General features: G+C 36.0%; 1 protein-coding gene across 1 annotated transcript in view; it reads right to left on the bottom strand.

Moving 5' to 3' along the window:
* The window catches only part of arhgap31 (Rho GTPase activating protein 31), a 30,928-nt gene extending 23,492 nt beyond the window's left edge, over nucleotides 1–7,436 (bottom strand). The window contains exon 1 of the mRNA XM_039662056.2: nucleotides 6,799–7,436. Coding sequence (XP_039517990.2) covers nucleotides 6,799–6,898 — 100 coding nt within the window. The 5' untranslated portion in view covers nucleotides 6,899–7,436. The remainder of the gene's footprint in view (nucleotides 1–6,798) is intronic.
* Nucleotides 7,437–13,205: the final 5,769 nt, after the last annotated feature.

Below are 13,205 nucleotides of genomic sequence, written 5' to 3'. Positions count from 1 at the left end.
GGATCACTGTTTGAATAATTGATATAATAAGCATTTAATAGCAGTGGCGGACATCTTGAAAATTGGCTGCCATATTGAATTTTTGAGTGGCCAACGCATTTTTCCAAAATAGTGGCCCTACCAAATTTCAAGCTTCTATACCAAAGTGAACGATTTTTTTACTAATCTGCTGAACTAATAGTGTTTTCCATAGTAATTCAGTGGCTACCGTGAACTGTTATTCTTCAAAATATCGTATTTTGTGTTCAAATGAAAGAAACTCATATAGGTTTGGAACAACTTGAGGCGAGTAAATGATAACAGAAGCTACATTTTTTTTTTGTGTGAACTATCCCTTTTTAAAGACAAATTTCACAACCTTTTAGCATACAGTTCTATGGGCTGGGCTGCCATTGACTTCAATGGCGGAGAATATGAAGAACAAGCAATTACAAGACTAACAATCAACGACATACAGAAATATGTCGCTATATGTATAAGACAGCTCAGATTTCAGGAAATATTTGAGGAACAACATTGGATTTCCAAGTGAAATCTCTGACTTTTGATTGTAGACTTTAAACACAGTTTGAGACACTGTTGAGAAACTCTAAAAGAGACACATTTGAGATTATCCGGGGTAGCTTTTTACACATTGTGTGAGAAAGTATAGAAAATTATGTACCAAAACCCCAAAAACCTTGTACCCTAAAGCTAAAACTTTTAAGTAATCTTCAGTTTTTATGTATTCAGAGGCCTACACATATCGAAAATATGTAAAACCAAATGTTAATTAAAATTTGGTTACATACATAAAGTAATATTCATGAACTAACTACAACATTGCAAAATATATAAGAAACATACTTAAAGTCAGAGTTCTTTGTGTATTGACCTTTTAAATAATCTGTACAGTATGTGCATTTCTGTTCTCTCTCTCTTTGAAACGGTGGTGTTTCATGTAGACTACAGTATTACACCGTCCTTCCTTTATCCTGTCGGGCTGCTTATTGTGGAGAAGGTGGGCCAGGGCAGGAAGTTAAAAATGGTTTGTTTGTTTCAGAGGAAACCTGACACACCCAGGCCTTGCAGCTGGTATTACTTATGACACTTCCTCTTATTCTAAAGGGCCTTTGGAAAGTTCCCACCCAACTTCATCACTTCCTAACATACCTTTAGCCATGATATCTTTAAGCTTTGTTTAGGTTTGTTTAGAGGACAGACAGTATCATGATGGGCTAGCATTTTTCAGTTATTTTACAGCAACCTATACATGGTTAAAGGGATAGTTCACTTTTCAATTAGTTTCAATTTTCAAGTAGTTTCAATTCTGATAATTTTAGGTCAAACCGTTCTTGTCTGCCAGTCATATAATGGAGGTCTATGGTCACCACCTCAAAGAGCATGCACAGAGAAGTCCAAATTAAACATGATTTAATGACTCGTAAACGTAAGTACACATTGATGGCCTAAGACACGAAACGAGAAAACGAACAGTATTTATATCGTTCTTATCTCTTGTAATCACAGCAACAAAGCGCCCGCTCCCTCAAATCACTTGGACATGGCTGTGGTTACAAGAGGTAAAAACGATATAAATACTGTTCGTTTTCTCACACAAACCGCTCGTTTCGTGTCTTAGGCCATCAATGTGTACTTACATTCACGAGTCATTAAATCATGTTTAATCTGGAAATACAAACCTGAAGACAGAAAAGGGGCGGAGCTATATAAGGTCTATCCTAGGGGCTATGTGCACAGCCGTAGTTTCGAACTTCCGCTTTTGCACGAGGGTTGGTGTTTATCGGAAGCAGTAGAAGCTCAAATGGCTGTTAGCGACTTGAAGCAGAGCGAAGTGCCGCACAGCAGTCTCCTAACGCACCATGTAAACAGGTTAGGGCTTTCACTTTTCACTGGTGTGGTACATATAATATCATTTCCACACCGAATCTATTTCTGCTGTGCTGCAAACGCTGGTGGTCAAAATGATTGACCTGAAAATGTAGTAATTTCACCATAAATGTGTTTAATTAAATAAAATGTAGTAATCTCACCATAAATGCACATTTAATCGAGGAAAATACAATTTACTTCAACCAGGCGACAGAAAGAACTCGTCTCGATCGTGGAGGTGGAAAAATAAGTTTTGTGACATGCAAGATCTATTGTTTTACAATTAAGATGCAAACGAAAAGGCAAGTCGGCTGCTTTTGTCAATTTCAAGTTTTAATTTAAATTATTTGCGATTTTAATATAGGAAATATTTGACTACTTGCTTGAGCAACTTGTAATGCATGGAGTAACTTACATTGTTTAAATTGTGTTTAAACGTGCATACTAAGAATCGCAATGCTGACACATCTTTTTGTTTTTGAAAATAAGTTGCAGCATAACTTCTGGACTTTAAATAAAAATAATAAGTATGTGTTTGTTGTACAGCGGCGGATCAGTTATTCACTGTGCAAACGCATCATTATGTGAACGCACTAACAGCACGCTCCTGCACCGCAACACACACTGCAAACAGGTGTAAAACGGAGGTTAGATCCACTACAGTTCTAAGAAACTTAGATGCGTTTAAGAACTCTTTTTTTCGTACAACAGCAGCACTCATCTTCTTTGTTTATTAGTGGATGCGGATGACCAGTCGTAGACCGGAAACTGATACGCCAACTTCTGACAAAAGCGGAAGTTCGAAACTACGGTTGTGCACATAGCCTAGAGTAATAGGCTTAAAGGAGTAGTTCACTTTTAAAAAAAAAACTTTTGCTGATAATTTACTCACCCCCATGTCATCCAAGATGTCCATGTCTTTCTCTCTTCAGTCGGAAAGAAATGTTTTTGATGAAAACATTCCAGGATTTTTCTCCATATAATGGACTTCAATGGGAACCAAACGCTCCAAGGTCAAAATGAGAGTTTCAGTGCAGCTTCAAAGGGCTTTAAACGATTCCAGACAATGAATAAGGGTCTTATCTAGGACCCTTTGAGTCATGACTCGAAAAAAGATTTGTTCATTTTGATGAACGAACGCTCATCACAGAACAGAGCAAGGCGAGCATTTGTGCTTATAACTGAAACTTTTTTATTTATTTTTTTAAATGAGCGATTGTTTCGCTAGATAAGACCCTTATTCATCGTCTGGTGTCGTTTAAAGCCCTTTGAAGCTGCACTGAAACTCTCATTTGGACCTTGAACCCTTTGGTTCCCATTGAAGTCCATTATATGGAGAAAATCCTGGAATGTTTTTATCAAAAACCTTAATTTCTTTTCGACTGAAGAAAGAAAGACATAGACATCTTGGATGACATGGGGATGAGTAAATTATCAGCAAAAATTTTTTTGAAAGTGAACAACTCTTAACACTTTTTAAGCGTGATGCGAAATACTTTGTTCACAGAATAAATTGCCAGGCACTGCAATGGGTCATGGTCCATTTAGAAGAGAATTTAAGTATTATTCAAGTGTTCAAATTATGTTCAAATGTTCAAATTATTCAACTCTGCTTTAAATAATGAAATGGCCCTCTCACGGTAGGAAACAACATTAGCAATTGCAGCCCTGAACCAATGAACCATCCAGAGTCTGAGGAAATCTACACTTCCCATGCTTAATCTACTCTTATCTACAAACTGAAGCACAAATTTAGACATAGAGAAAAAGTATCAAACGTATCTTGTGCAGAAAAGTTCGCTTTTCTTTTACACGTGTGTGAAATCCAACAATATGTAATAATAAAAAAAAATATCGGCCAATATATCGGAATATCGGATTTTAAAACCCAAAAATATTTGTATCGGTATCGGCCTTCAAAATCCTTTATTCTCTTTAGGCTCTACAATAGACTAACTACAGAGAGATAGAGTAACTGAAAAGCAACACACACAGTACAGCACATCCCCTATGGAAGCTTGTTTCTGCCATATATAATATCAAAATAAAAGTAATTGTGACTTTTTATCATGCAATTCTGACTTTTTTCTCTTAATGCTGAGTTTATACTTGCGAGATTAAAATTGCGAAATACAAAACTTTTTTTTGCGAGTTTATCACACAATTCGTACTTTCTCGCAATTCAGATTTGTTCTCCAGATTCTGGTATAAACTCACAGTTAAAAAGGTAATTGCAACTTTTTATCTCACAAATCAAAATTTTTTCTTGGAATTCTGAGTTTATTTCACAAAATCCAAACTTTTTCGCAATTCAAACTTCTTTTTCTCGCACAGTTGCGAGTTATAAGTCAGAATTGCGACATATAAACTTATTCAGTCTTTATAACTCTCAATTGCGACTTTATATCTCCCAATTCTGATTTTATTTCTGACACTATACTGGCCTTTTCCGAGAATCGTGAAATATAAACTCACAATTGCAAGTAATAAAGTCCGAATTGTTAGATATAAACTCACTATTGCAAAAAAGGGTAAAAATTGTGCGATTAAAAGGTATTAGCTTTTTTATTTTTTATTCTGTGGTGGAAACAAGCTTCCATACATCCCTCAGTAAAAGCAAAATATATATTTAAAGAGAATTTTAAAGACAGGAAAGTAAGAATTGCGAATGTTGGGAAAACAAATCATTTACTATTCAGAAATTCTGCTTGGGATGCAGTGAAGACCTCCAACAGGACGGATGAATGAATGATTGTTCTGTGAGAGGAAGCTCTCATTTTGAACTGCTGGCGGACAGAGATACTTTTCTAGTGTTTACAATCATTGATAAATGATTGCTTTAGTTTTAACTTAAACCGGTTTAGCTTTCATATGGCGTATTTAGAAAAGTCCACCTGAAGGAGATGCTGACAGTGAAAAATGAAGCATATCTTGTTGAGAACACTAACACGTGTTGTGTTTTGGAGGTTAGGTCACATATGGGATACTGGTCAGTGTCCAACACGAGGCTTCTGTAGCGGCTTAATCTACAAACCTGTCTTACAAATTCATGGAGTAAGCAGGCGAATGGTGAACATAAGAATTCATTCAAAATGGATTCTGACTTTCCTGCTCAACTCGTGCCAAAACATTGCTTTGGAAATACTATTTGATATCTCACATGTTAGTTAGCACTTATATCGATCCGCAAAGTATAAATCAATTTTGTCCTCATATAATGTCTAAACATCACTCACCAAAGGAGCCTGTGAGTGAAAATACTAAGATGCTTAAGTTATGAAAGAAAATCAAATACTGTTGATATGTCACAATAAAATGATGCAAGTTATAGTAATATTGTTAACAATTATGTTTTCTTACTGTAGTTAAAGGGATAGTTCACTTTGAAATTAATTGTTGATATGTTTTAGCTTATCTCAAGGGCATCCAAGATGTAGGTGTCTTTGTTTCCACAGTAGTTTCAATTTTGATATTTTTAGGTCAAACCGTTCGTGTTTATCAGTCATATAATGGAGGTCTATGGTCACCACCTCAAAGAGCATGCACACAGAAGTCCAAATTAAACATGATTTAATGACTCGTAAATGTCAGTACACATTGATGGCCTAAGACACGAAACGAGTGATTTGTGTGAGAAAACGAACAGTATTTATATCGTTAATATCACAGACAAAGCGCCCACACCCTCAGATCACTTGGACGTGGCTGTAGTTACAAGAGGTAAAAACTATATAAATACTGTTCGTTTTCTCACACAAACCGCTCGTTTTGTGTCTTATGCCATCAATGTGTACTTACATTTACGAGTCATTAAATCATGTTTAATTTGGACTTCTCTGTGCATGCTCTTTGAGGTGGTGACCATAGACCTTCATTATATGACTAACAGACACAAACGGTTTGACCTAAAAATATCAAAATTGAAAATACTGCGGAACCAAAGACACCTACATCTTGGATGCCCTTGAGGTAAGATAAAACATACCAACAATTAATTTCAAAGTGAACTATCCCTTTAAAACGATATATATACAATATTACAATAAAACACACGAAAGGAATCAAATAATTTACACAGTTTTAAAACAAAGTTTCCAATAAATATCTCCAGAGCATTTACGCTCATTCTTTCCTCAACGATCAAAACATGTGAGCAGACAGGATCTTCAACAAAAGACTGTTTCAGGGTTACAGGCTTCAGATGAACTCGGTCAAGTCACATGGATCTGTCAAACTACGGGCTGTTTCCAGATCAGCATTGTGTTTTGTCTCTTATAACGCTCTTAGGAAAAGCTGCTTCTGGATCAGCGAAAAGAAGTTATTATTGATATCCATCAAAAACACACGCCGAAATTGAACAAAAACACTTTGAGCTAACAAATGAAGAATGTTATATGGATGGATTAAGTGATATTCTCAATAATACATGATCACTTTAAGAGGAACCGGTGCTTTTAGTTTAACAGCCTTTGATGAGAAATGTAAAATCGAGTCCTCCCTTTTCCCCCTTCCTCTTCCTCTGAACATTTCCTTTGCTCTTTATTTTCTTTTAATGCTTATGTGTATGAGCACTAAACAGGTTAAGATTACATTCAGATGTGTTTTAACACACTCAAAAAGAGATGGAGATTATTAGGCAAATACCTTCCCGTTAAATGGTTTTAGGCAAGAGGAAAAGTGTCCACAGCGAGGACTCAAAAGAATAAAGTATCTTCTGTTTCAATGGCAACAAAAACACACTTCACTTCAGCCAACCAGCAACCGAAATGGGTGTTGGTTTATTACACGTAGCTAATGTTTACGCAGAGGCCCAGGCTTCTGCTCTGGTGTGGGTTCCTAATAAAGTCAACTTATTATGACTGAAAAAAGGGGCAGCCGTTATATGAATGGCAAGAGGAGGAGTGAGAACGGAAAAGAGGAATTTACCGTCTTGTCCCGAATTCTGCAGATGTTCAGTCAAGTCACAGCCGAACGCATTTTCAGTTCCTTTCCTTTTGGACTTCAGCTTGGCAGCCTTATTCTTCATCAGGCTTCCGTAACGTATCCAGATCAGAGTAAATACACCTTAAAATCAACCATTGGTTCCACAACGCATGGGATGGGAAGGGGGGGGGGGGGAATGCACTGGAAAAAGAAAAGAAAAGAAAAGCCCCAACTCTCAGGAAGTCCACAGTGTCAAACAAAAGAAATCATCCGCTCACATCTTGACTGAGCCACCAAAGATCTGGTGTGGGCGAAGAACTCTGGAGCGGTTCACGCCCAACGTCACTTCATCATCAGGGTCTCTCCTCCCTTCAGCCCTGAACAGAGGGAGGTGAGAATCTGTCTGAGGAGAAAAGTTACGACACGAGCTTCAGTCCCACCAATCTATCTATCCATCTATCCATCTATCTATCTATCTATCTATCTATCTATCTATCTATCTATCTATCTATCTATCTATCTATCTATCTATCTATCTATCTATCTATCTATCTATCTATCTATCTATCTATCTATCCTTTTCGTTCCACGTTGTTCAGGAGGTCATCGTGCTGATGTTGAGTGGAGGCTTGAAATGTCAGAACTTTTTTTGCAAAGGGGAGGGTAGAAGAGCGAGGGGAGGAGAGAGAAATAACTGCCTGCTTATTCTTCACCAGTTTGGACATTACCGAACCCCTTTCACCCAACCCCCCCGCGGCCACCCCGCTTTCTCTCTTCCTCCCTCTTTTTTTCTTTTTTGTAGCCATGGCTCCAACAGGAAACCTGCTCTCTGCCTTCCTGAACGCTTCCAGAATACACAATTTCCTGTAAAGGGAACCTTGTTTGGAAAACAAAAACAGACCAAGAGAAGGACGTTGGGGAGAGGGACAGCAAGATGGGGGGAGAAAGAGAAAGAGAGAGAGAAAGGCAGGACGAGATACACAGAGAGCGCGGGGGAAAACACAAGGTTCCCGTTAACCACGGCTAGTTAGCCATTTTCTTCAAGTACAGGCACTTCTATGTCCCACGGGATGATTTTCATTAAATCCTTTTTCCAGATTTTCTGTCTTGGAAACTTTTAAACTGTGACTTATCATATTTTTTTGCTACTTTTCATGTCTAAATTTGAATAGTTTTACTTTTGTCCCAGAATTATGAAAATCCACTATAGTAGTATTGCACTCTTAGAACAAAAAGGTTGGAGTTCAATCTTAAAAATCCAGCATAAACCAGTATGAATGCATGGCTGGTTTCAGCTGGCGAGTACTGGAGAACCAGCATAATCATGCTATTCTCAAGCTGGTTTAATTGTTTTAGTTCTGATTAATTTGAGTCATCTGAAATTTAAACAGTAACAAATTAAACTGGTGAAATGTTTCAAAGGATTTGTCTCCTGGATCTATACGCAAATGAATTAAAAAGAGCTTGTGTGCATTGCAAAACAAAAACTGACAAGAAAACGAAGAGAAACACCAAATAACAAGCTGTTTGTTCAATAACCAGGGTTATGAGAAGAGCTCTTACTAAGAAAAAGCTTTAAATGGTCCTATGGGAGCTCACACACTCTTAGAAGAAATGGTTCTATTTAGAACCAGAAATGGTTCCATCCCCCGCTTCATATATGGAACACCAAAATGGTTCTATATAGAACCTTTTTTTTTTGTAAAATGTTCTATTGGCCAAGTATGGAACCCCAGGGTTCTATATAGAACCCAGAGGAACCCTTTTTTTAAGAGTGTATAGAACCTTTTAGGGGTTCCAAATACGTAGCGCTGATAGAACCTCCTAAGAGTGCATGTCAAAATCCAGCGGTCAGTCACTGATCCCAAACAAGTGCTCATAGTAAAAGGTATGCCATTGCAGTCAGGAGCATGAAATATTGAAGTCAATAGTGTGATAGCATGCACTTTCAACAGTTACTGGAAGAGAATTAATATGATGAACCAAAGGCAAGGGCCAAGTGTCCAACTAAAAGCCACCCAGTGAAACACCGATCATCATAATGGTGACTTCAAATAGACTTAAAGAACGTTTAACCATATGCCATTTTTGTTGTGGTCTTGCTGGAATCATATCAGCACCCAAAAGACAACATATGCTGGTCCACTAGCACACCAGCATTGCAAGCTGGTCCCAAACCGGTTCTCATGCTGGGTACCAAACCAGCAACCAGCATCCCATGCTGGAGATTAGGGCTGTGGATTTTCCTCTACAATACTATTCGAATTCCATTCCTTATTTTATTTAATATTCGAATAATATTTCCTATTATTAATATTTACGACATTATCGCAAATGCCACTATAGCATGTGGTTGTTGTTACACGTTCGGACCTCTAGAGGGACATCTAATACACATTTTATTCATGCTAAATATGGTTGAAGCGGTTCCGATGGTTTTATGGCTGATATATCTCCGTGAAAACACCACCAAATTAAATTTCTATTGTTCTTTTCAGTTTGACTAGACGGTTCCAACAAGCTCGATGCGCACCGAATCCGTTGAGATATTTGCGTTTTTCGCTTCTCAGGCACTTTGGGGGGGGGGCGCTTTTTACGTCGTTAAACATTTAGGCTACCGTTTTTGACAGTTGTTATGATGATACACCGTGGATAACATGCACACTTGTGTTACGTTTCAAAAACGTTATTGTTCATCAGACGAAACAAAGGCATTTCATTTTCACATGCGTGTAAGCCAAGGCGGCGAAAAGGCAAGATTGCATATAAAAGAAAATTACATAAATATACATAAAAAAAGCAATATTCGAACAGTAACTTCAGCATTCGAATAGTATTGATTTTTTTAATATTCGAAATATATTGAATTTCGGAATTTGTTCCGACAGGCCGAGACCAGCAGGCAAAACATACCTTATGCAAGGGAGAAAGAACCATTTAAAGAACCAATTTATTCCCAAATAGTTCTATACAAGGAGAAATGTCTAAATTATTGCATAATACTTTAATGTTTAATGAGTTATTTTAATTTTTTCAACTAATAAAAGTTTGTCTACGAGCTGCTTACTTCATCAAATTTAATTCAAACAAAATGTATTTATTAAACCTGAATCCATAAAATGATCCTATGATTGGAACCTCTAAAAAGTTCTATCTCGCCTGGCAGAACGCTTTAAGATTCTATATAGAACTTTTTCTTCTACGAGTACATTTTTAATAGAAGTTATGATAGTGTAAATAAACTGAGCATTTCAATATTTACTGTATGGTATGTACATGACTTACAGTATGTCTGGTTTTGCCCGTCAACATTCTTGTCATTTACAAGGTTTTTTAATTTTTTAAGTTAGTGCAGTTGGTTATTAACAAGCCAAACAAGTCAATAAAGAACATGTTTGAGATGAAATATGATCCATCCATCCCTTATCTAAACCACTTTTATCCTTATATTAGGGTCACAGAGGGCTGGAGCCTATTGAAATGTGATGTTAAAAGAAAATAAAGAATAGAGTATTTATAATTATTACTGTGCATCATTTTCATCTGTAATTTTGTCGAACGATTAAAAAAAAGTGTCAAATATTTTTTTGTGTATTTAATATTGTTCAGAGAAATACAAATTTGTGACCATAGATTTGTGTACTGTACGTAGATGCAATATTCGGCCGCTCAACACACGTCGACACGGCAGCCATCTTGAGGTGATCGGTGTGTCGTCATTCACAGTAAGAATCAATGATGCCTATAATAACATTGCACAGCTTCTAGTCGTGAAACCGCTAAAAGATTTATATTCCTGAAGAAATGGGATAACCCATTTACCGTGTTTTTTTAAACCGTGTTTTTTTTTTTATGTATTAACTGTTAACTTAATATTACAGGTTTTTAAACTACGGTAACTTTTCGTGTTAGCCAACACCTTCGTCTTGTATTGTTCGTTTAGAAGAATCATCTGCTCAAGTCTATTGCATATATGCGTCGAACTATGGTTGGAGATGCTCAGTCAACTTTCTCTTGAATGTTCACAGACCGACTATTTCAATATGGCGGACGGCTTACGTTTCGCGGCCCACAGAAAGAGCAGCTGATGAGGAATCTTTGTATGTATGTCTATGTGTGTGTGACAGCCAGCAAAGAGGTATTTTGCTGTGATCTGATCTGAGAGGAAGGAAGTATGAGGGATCTGGGACAGTATATGCTGACAAACTTAGCCACACTCTCAGAAAAAAAGGTACAAAAGCTGTCACTGGGGCTGTACATTTTCAAAAGATATAGTTTTGTACCTTTAAAGGTGCATATTGGTACCTTAATGGTACATATTAGCACCTAAAATGTACATATTAGCACCTAAAATGTCAATAATAGCACCTAAAATGTACATATTAGCACCTAAAATTACATATTAGCAACTAAAATGTACTTATTAGCACCTAAAATGGACAAAAGTTTACCTTTTGAAAAGGTACAACCCCAGTGACAGCTTTTTTTGTACCTTTTTTCTGAGAGCGCATACAAGCACAAGCAGTAACCTTGACATTATTAACATAAAAAAATCCACCAAGTAAGGAAGCATCTACCTTCTAATATTTTAAAACTGTTATGTCCAAAAGGCTCATTCTCATTGCCATTTGTGTGCGTGAGAAAATGTCAGGAGGTTTATTATTATTTTAATTATTTAATTTATTAAGATTGTTGCTAAACTTTTATGGTCAAAATACTAGGGCAGATTCTAACCCCAACCCTAAATATTCAGATACTGGTTAACCAATATACTGTAGGTTTTTCATTTTTTAATTTATTATTATTCACATAGCAGATGCCTTTTATCAAGCCTCTCTTTACTGTAGACTTTTCAGGTTTAGGTTTAATCAATTAATCTTTTGAATTTGAATTCAATCTTATGAATAAAGCAGCTCATAAGTAGGAAAAAATAAACTAACTCACTATCGGTACACATTTCTGCTGCAGATGAAAATGTTATTCATAAAGTTAAGTGACGGAAGATAACGTTGCATAACGTTGTATTGTCCATGTACAATACAATCAAAGAAGTGTAAAAAAAATATATATTTTCTCTCCAAAATGTGGATTTTAAAAATATATATATATTGAAATAACATACAAATTTAAAATATTGTAAAAAAAAAATATATATATAATAAATATATTTGGTTGATTAAAGCTGAATTTTCTGCATTATTACTCACATGATCAAACAGAAATCATTTTGCTGCTCAAGAAAAAAAAATATTTTCTTTTGAATTTAATGAATAGCAAGTTTAAAAGAACAGCATTTATTCAAAACAGATTTTTTTTGTAACATTACACATTTAAATTTAAAGATAAAATAATTGTAAAAGATGGGGAAAATATGTTTTTAATTTTACTTGATACATTACAAATACTGCTTTATCAGTAACATTTCTTAGAATGGCTTTTCCTAGCAGGCGCAGAAACCATTATTATCAACAGACAAAAAGGGATCCTTTCAAATATGGCATTAAAAAAAATCAGACCACAGATTAAAGCATTTAGAGCTTAAGAAGAACAGACACTTTTTTGTGTCAAGCCACCATGTGCCAAAGGTTGTTCTTCCTATAGAGCAGCCCTGAATCATGTGACAGGACCAAACAAAGGGCGAATTCAATCGGATGCCTGTCAGACAATCCCAGTCCATGATGTAATAGAGTGAAAACGGTCTACTTTTTCAATAGCCTTGGTTCCATATGTGTTTTCCCATTAATTTTATCCATGGGAATTTAATAACAAATGCTTAAAAAAAAAACTAAAATATGCAGACTGAGGAGCTTTATGGGAGTGGACAGTTACTGCTACACTCTCTTGCCAAAACACTTGCCACAAGTTTCATTACTCCAACAAATGAATACTGTCCGTTCTTAAACAGTCTGAGTCTTGTTACATCATCGTCAACCGACAACGTTCAATTCCAATCGTCAAAAAGTGGATGTATGAAATTTCCCAGATGCGTTGTTCTTGATACTGAGGAATGAAGATGCCCCGGATGCTGCACTATGGTTCTATTTATGAGGCACTATGGTTCTATTTATGTTTCTAAAAAAGGTTTTATAATGATAAGAAAGAACCCTTTTGGCACAAAGGTTTTTTTATAAGATATTATCCATTTATATATTACATTATTCTGCAACATTTTATAATTGTAATTAAATTACATTAAATTAGTTGTAGTAACTAACAACTAATTAAAACTGAAATGACACTTTTCGTGTGATATTGATTAACTACATAAAATGATATATCATTCACATGCATTCATAAATACATTTTAGGGTCTTTATGTTTGTCAAAATATTTAATCCGGAAAGGACAAAACAAATGATAATGAATGAACCCAAAAGGTTCCATTTAGAACCTTTTTCCTGGTTACAAAG

The sequence above is a fragment of the Pimephales promelas genome, chromosome 4, assembly GCF_988280905.1.
Source record: "Pimephales promelas chromosome 4, fPimPro1.hap1.1, whole genome shotgun sequence".
In the NCBI taxonomy this organism is placed as follows: domain Eukaryota; kingdom Metazoa; phylum Chordata; class Actinopteri; order Cypriniformes; family Leuciscidae; genus Pimephales; species Pimephales promelas.
This window is presented reverse-complemented; position numbering and strand designations above follow the sequence as displayed.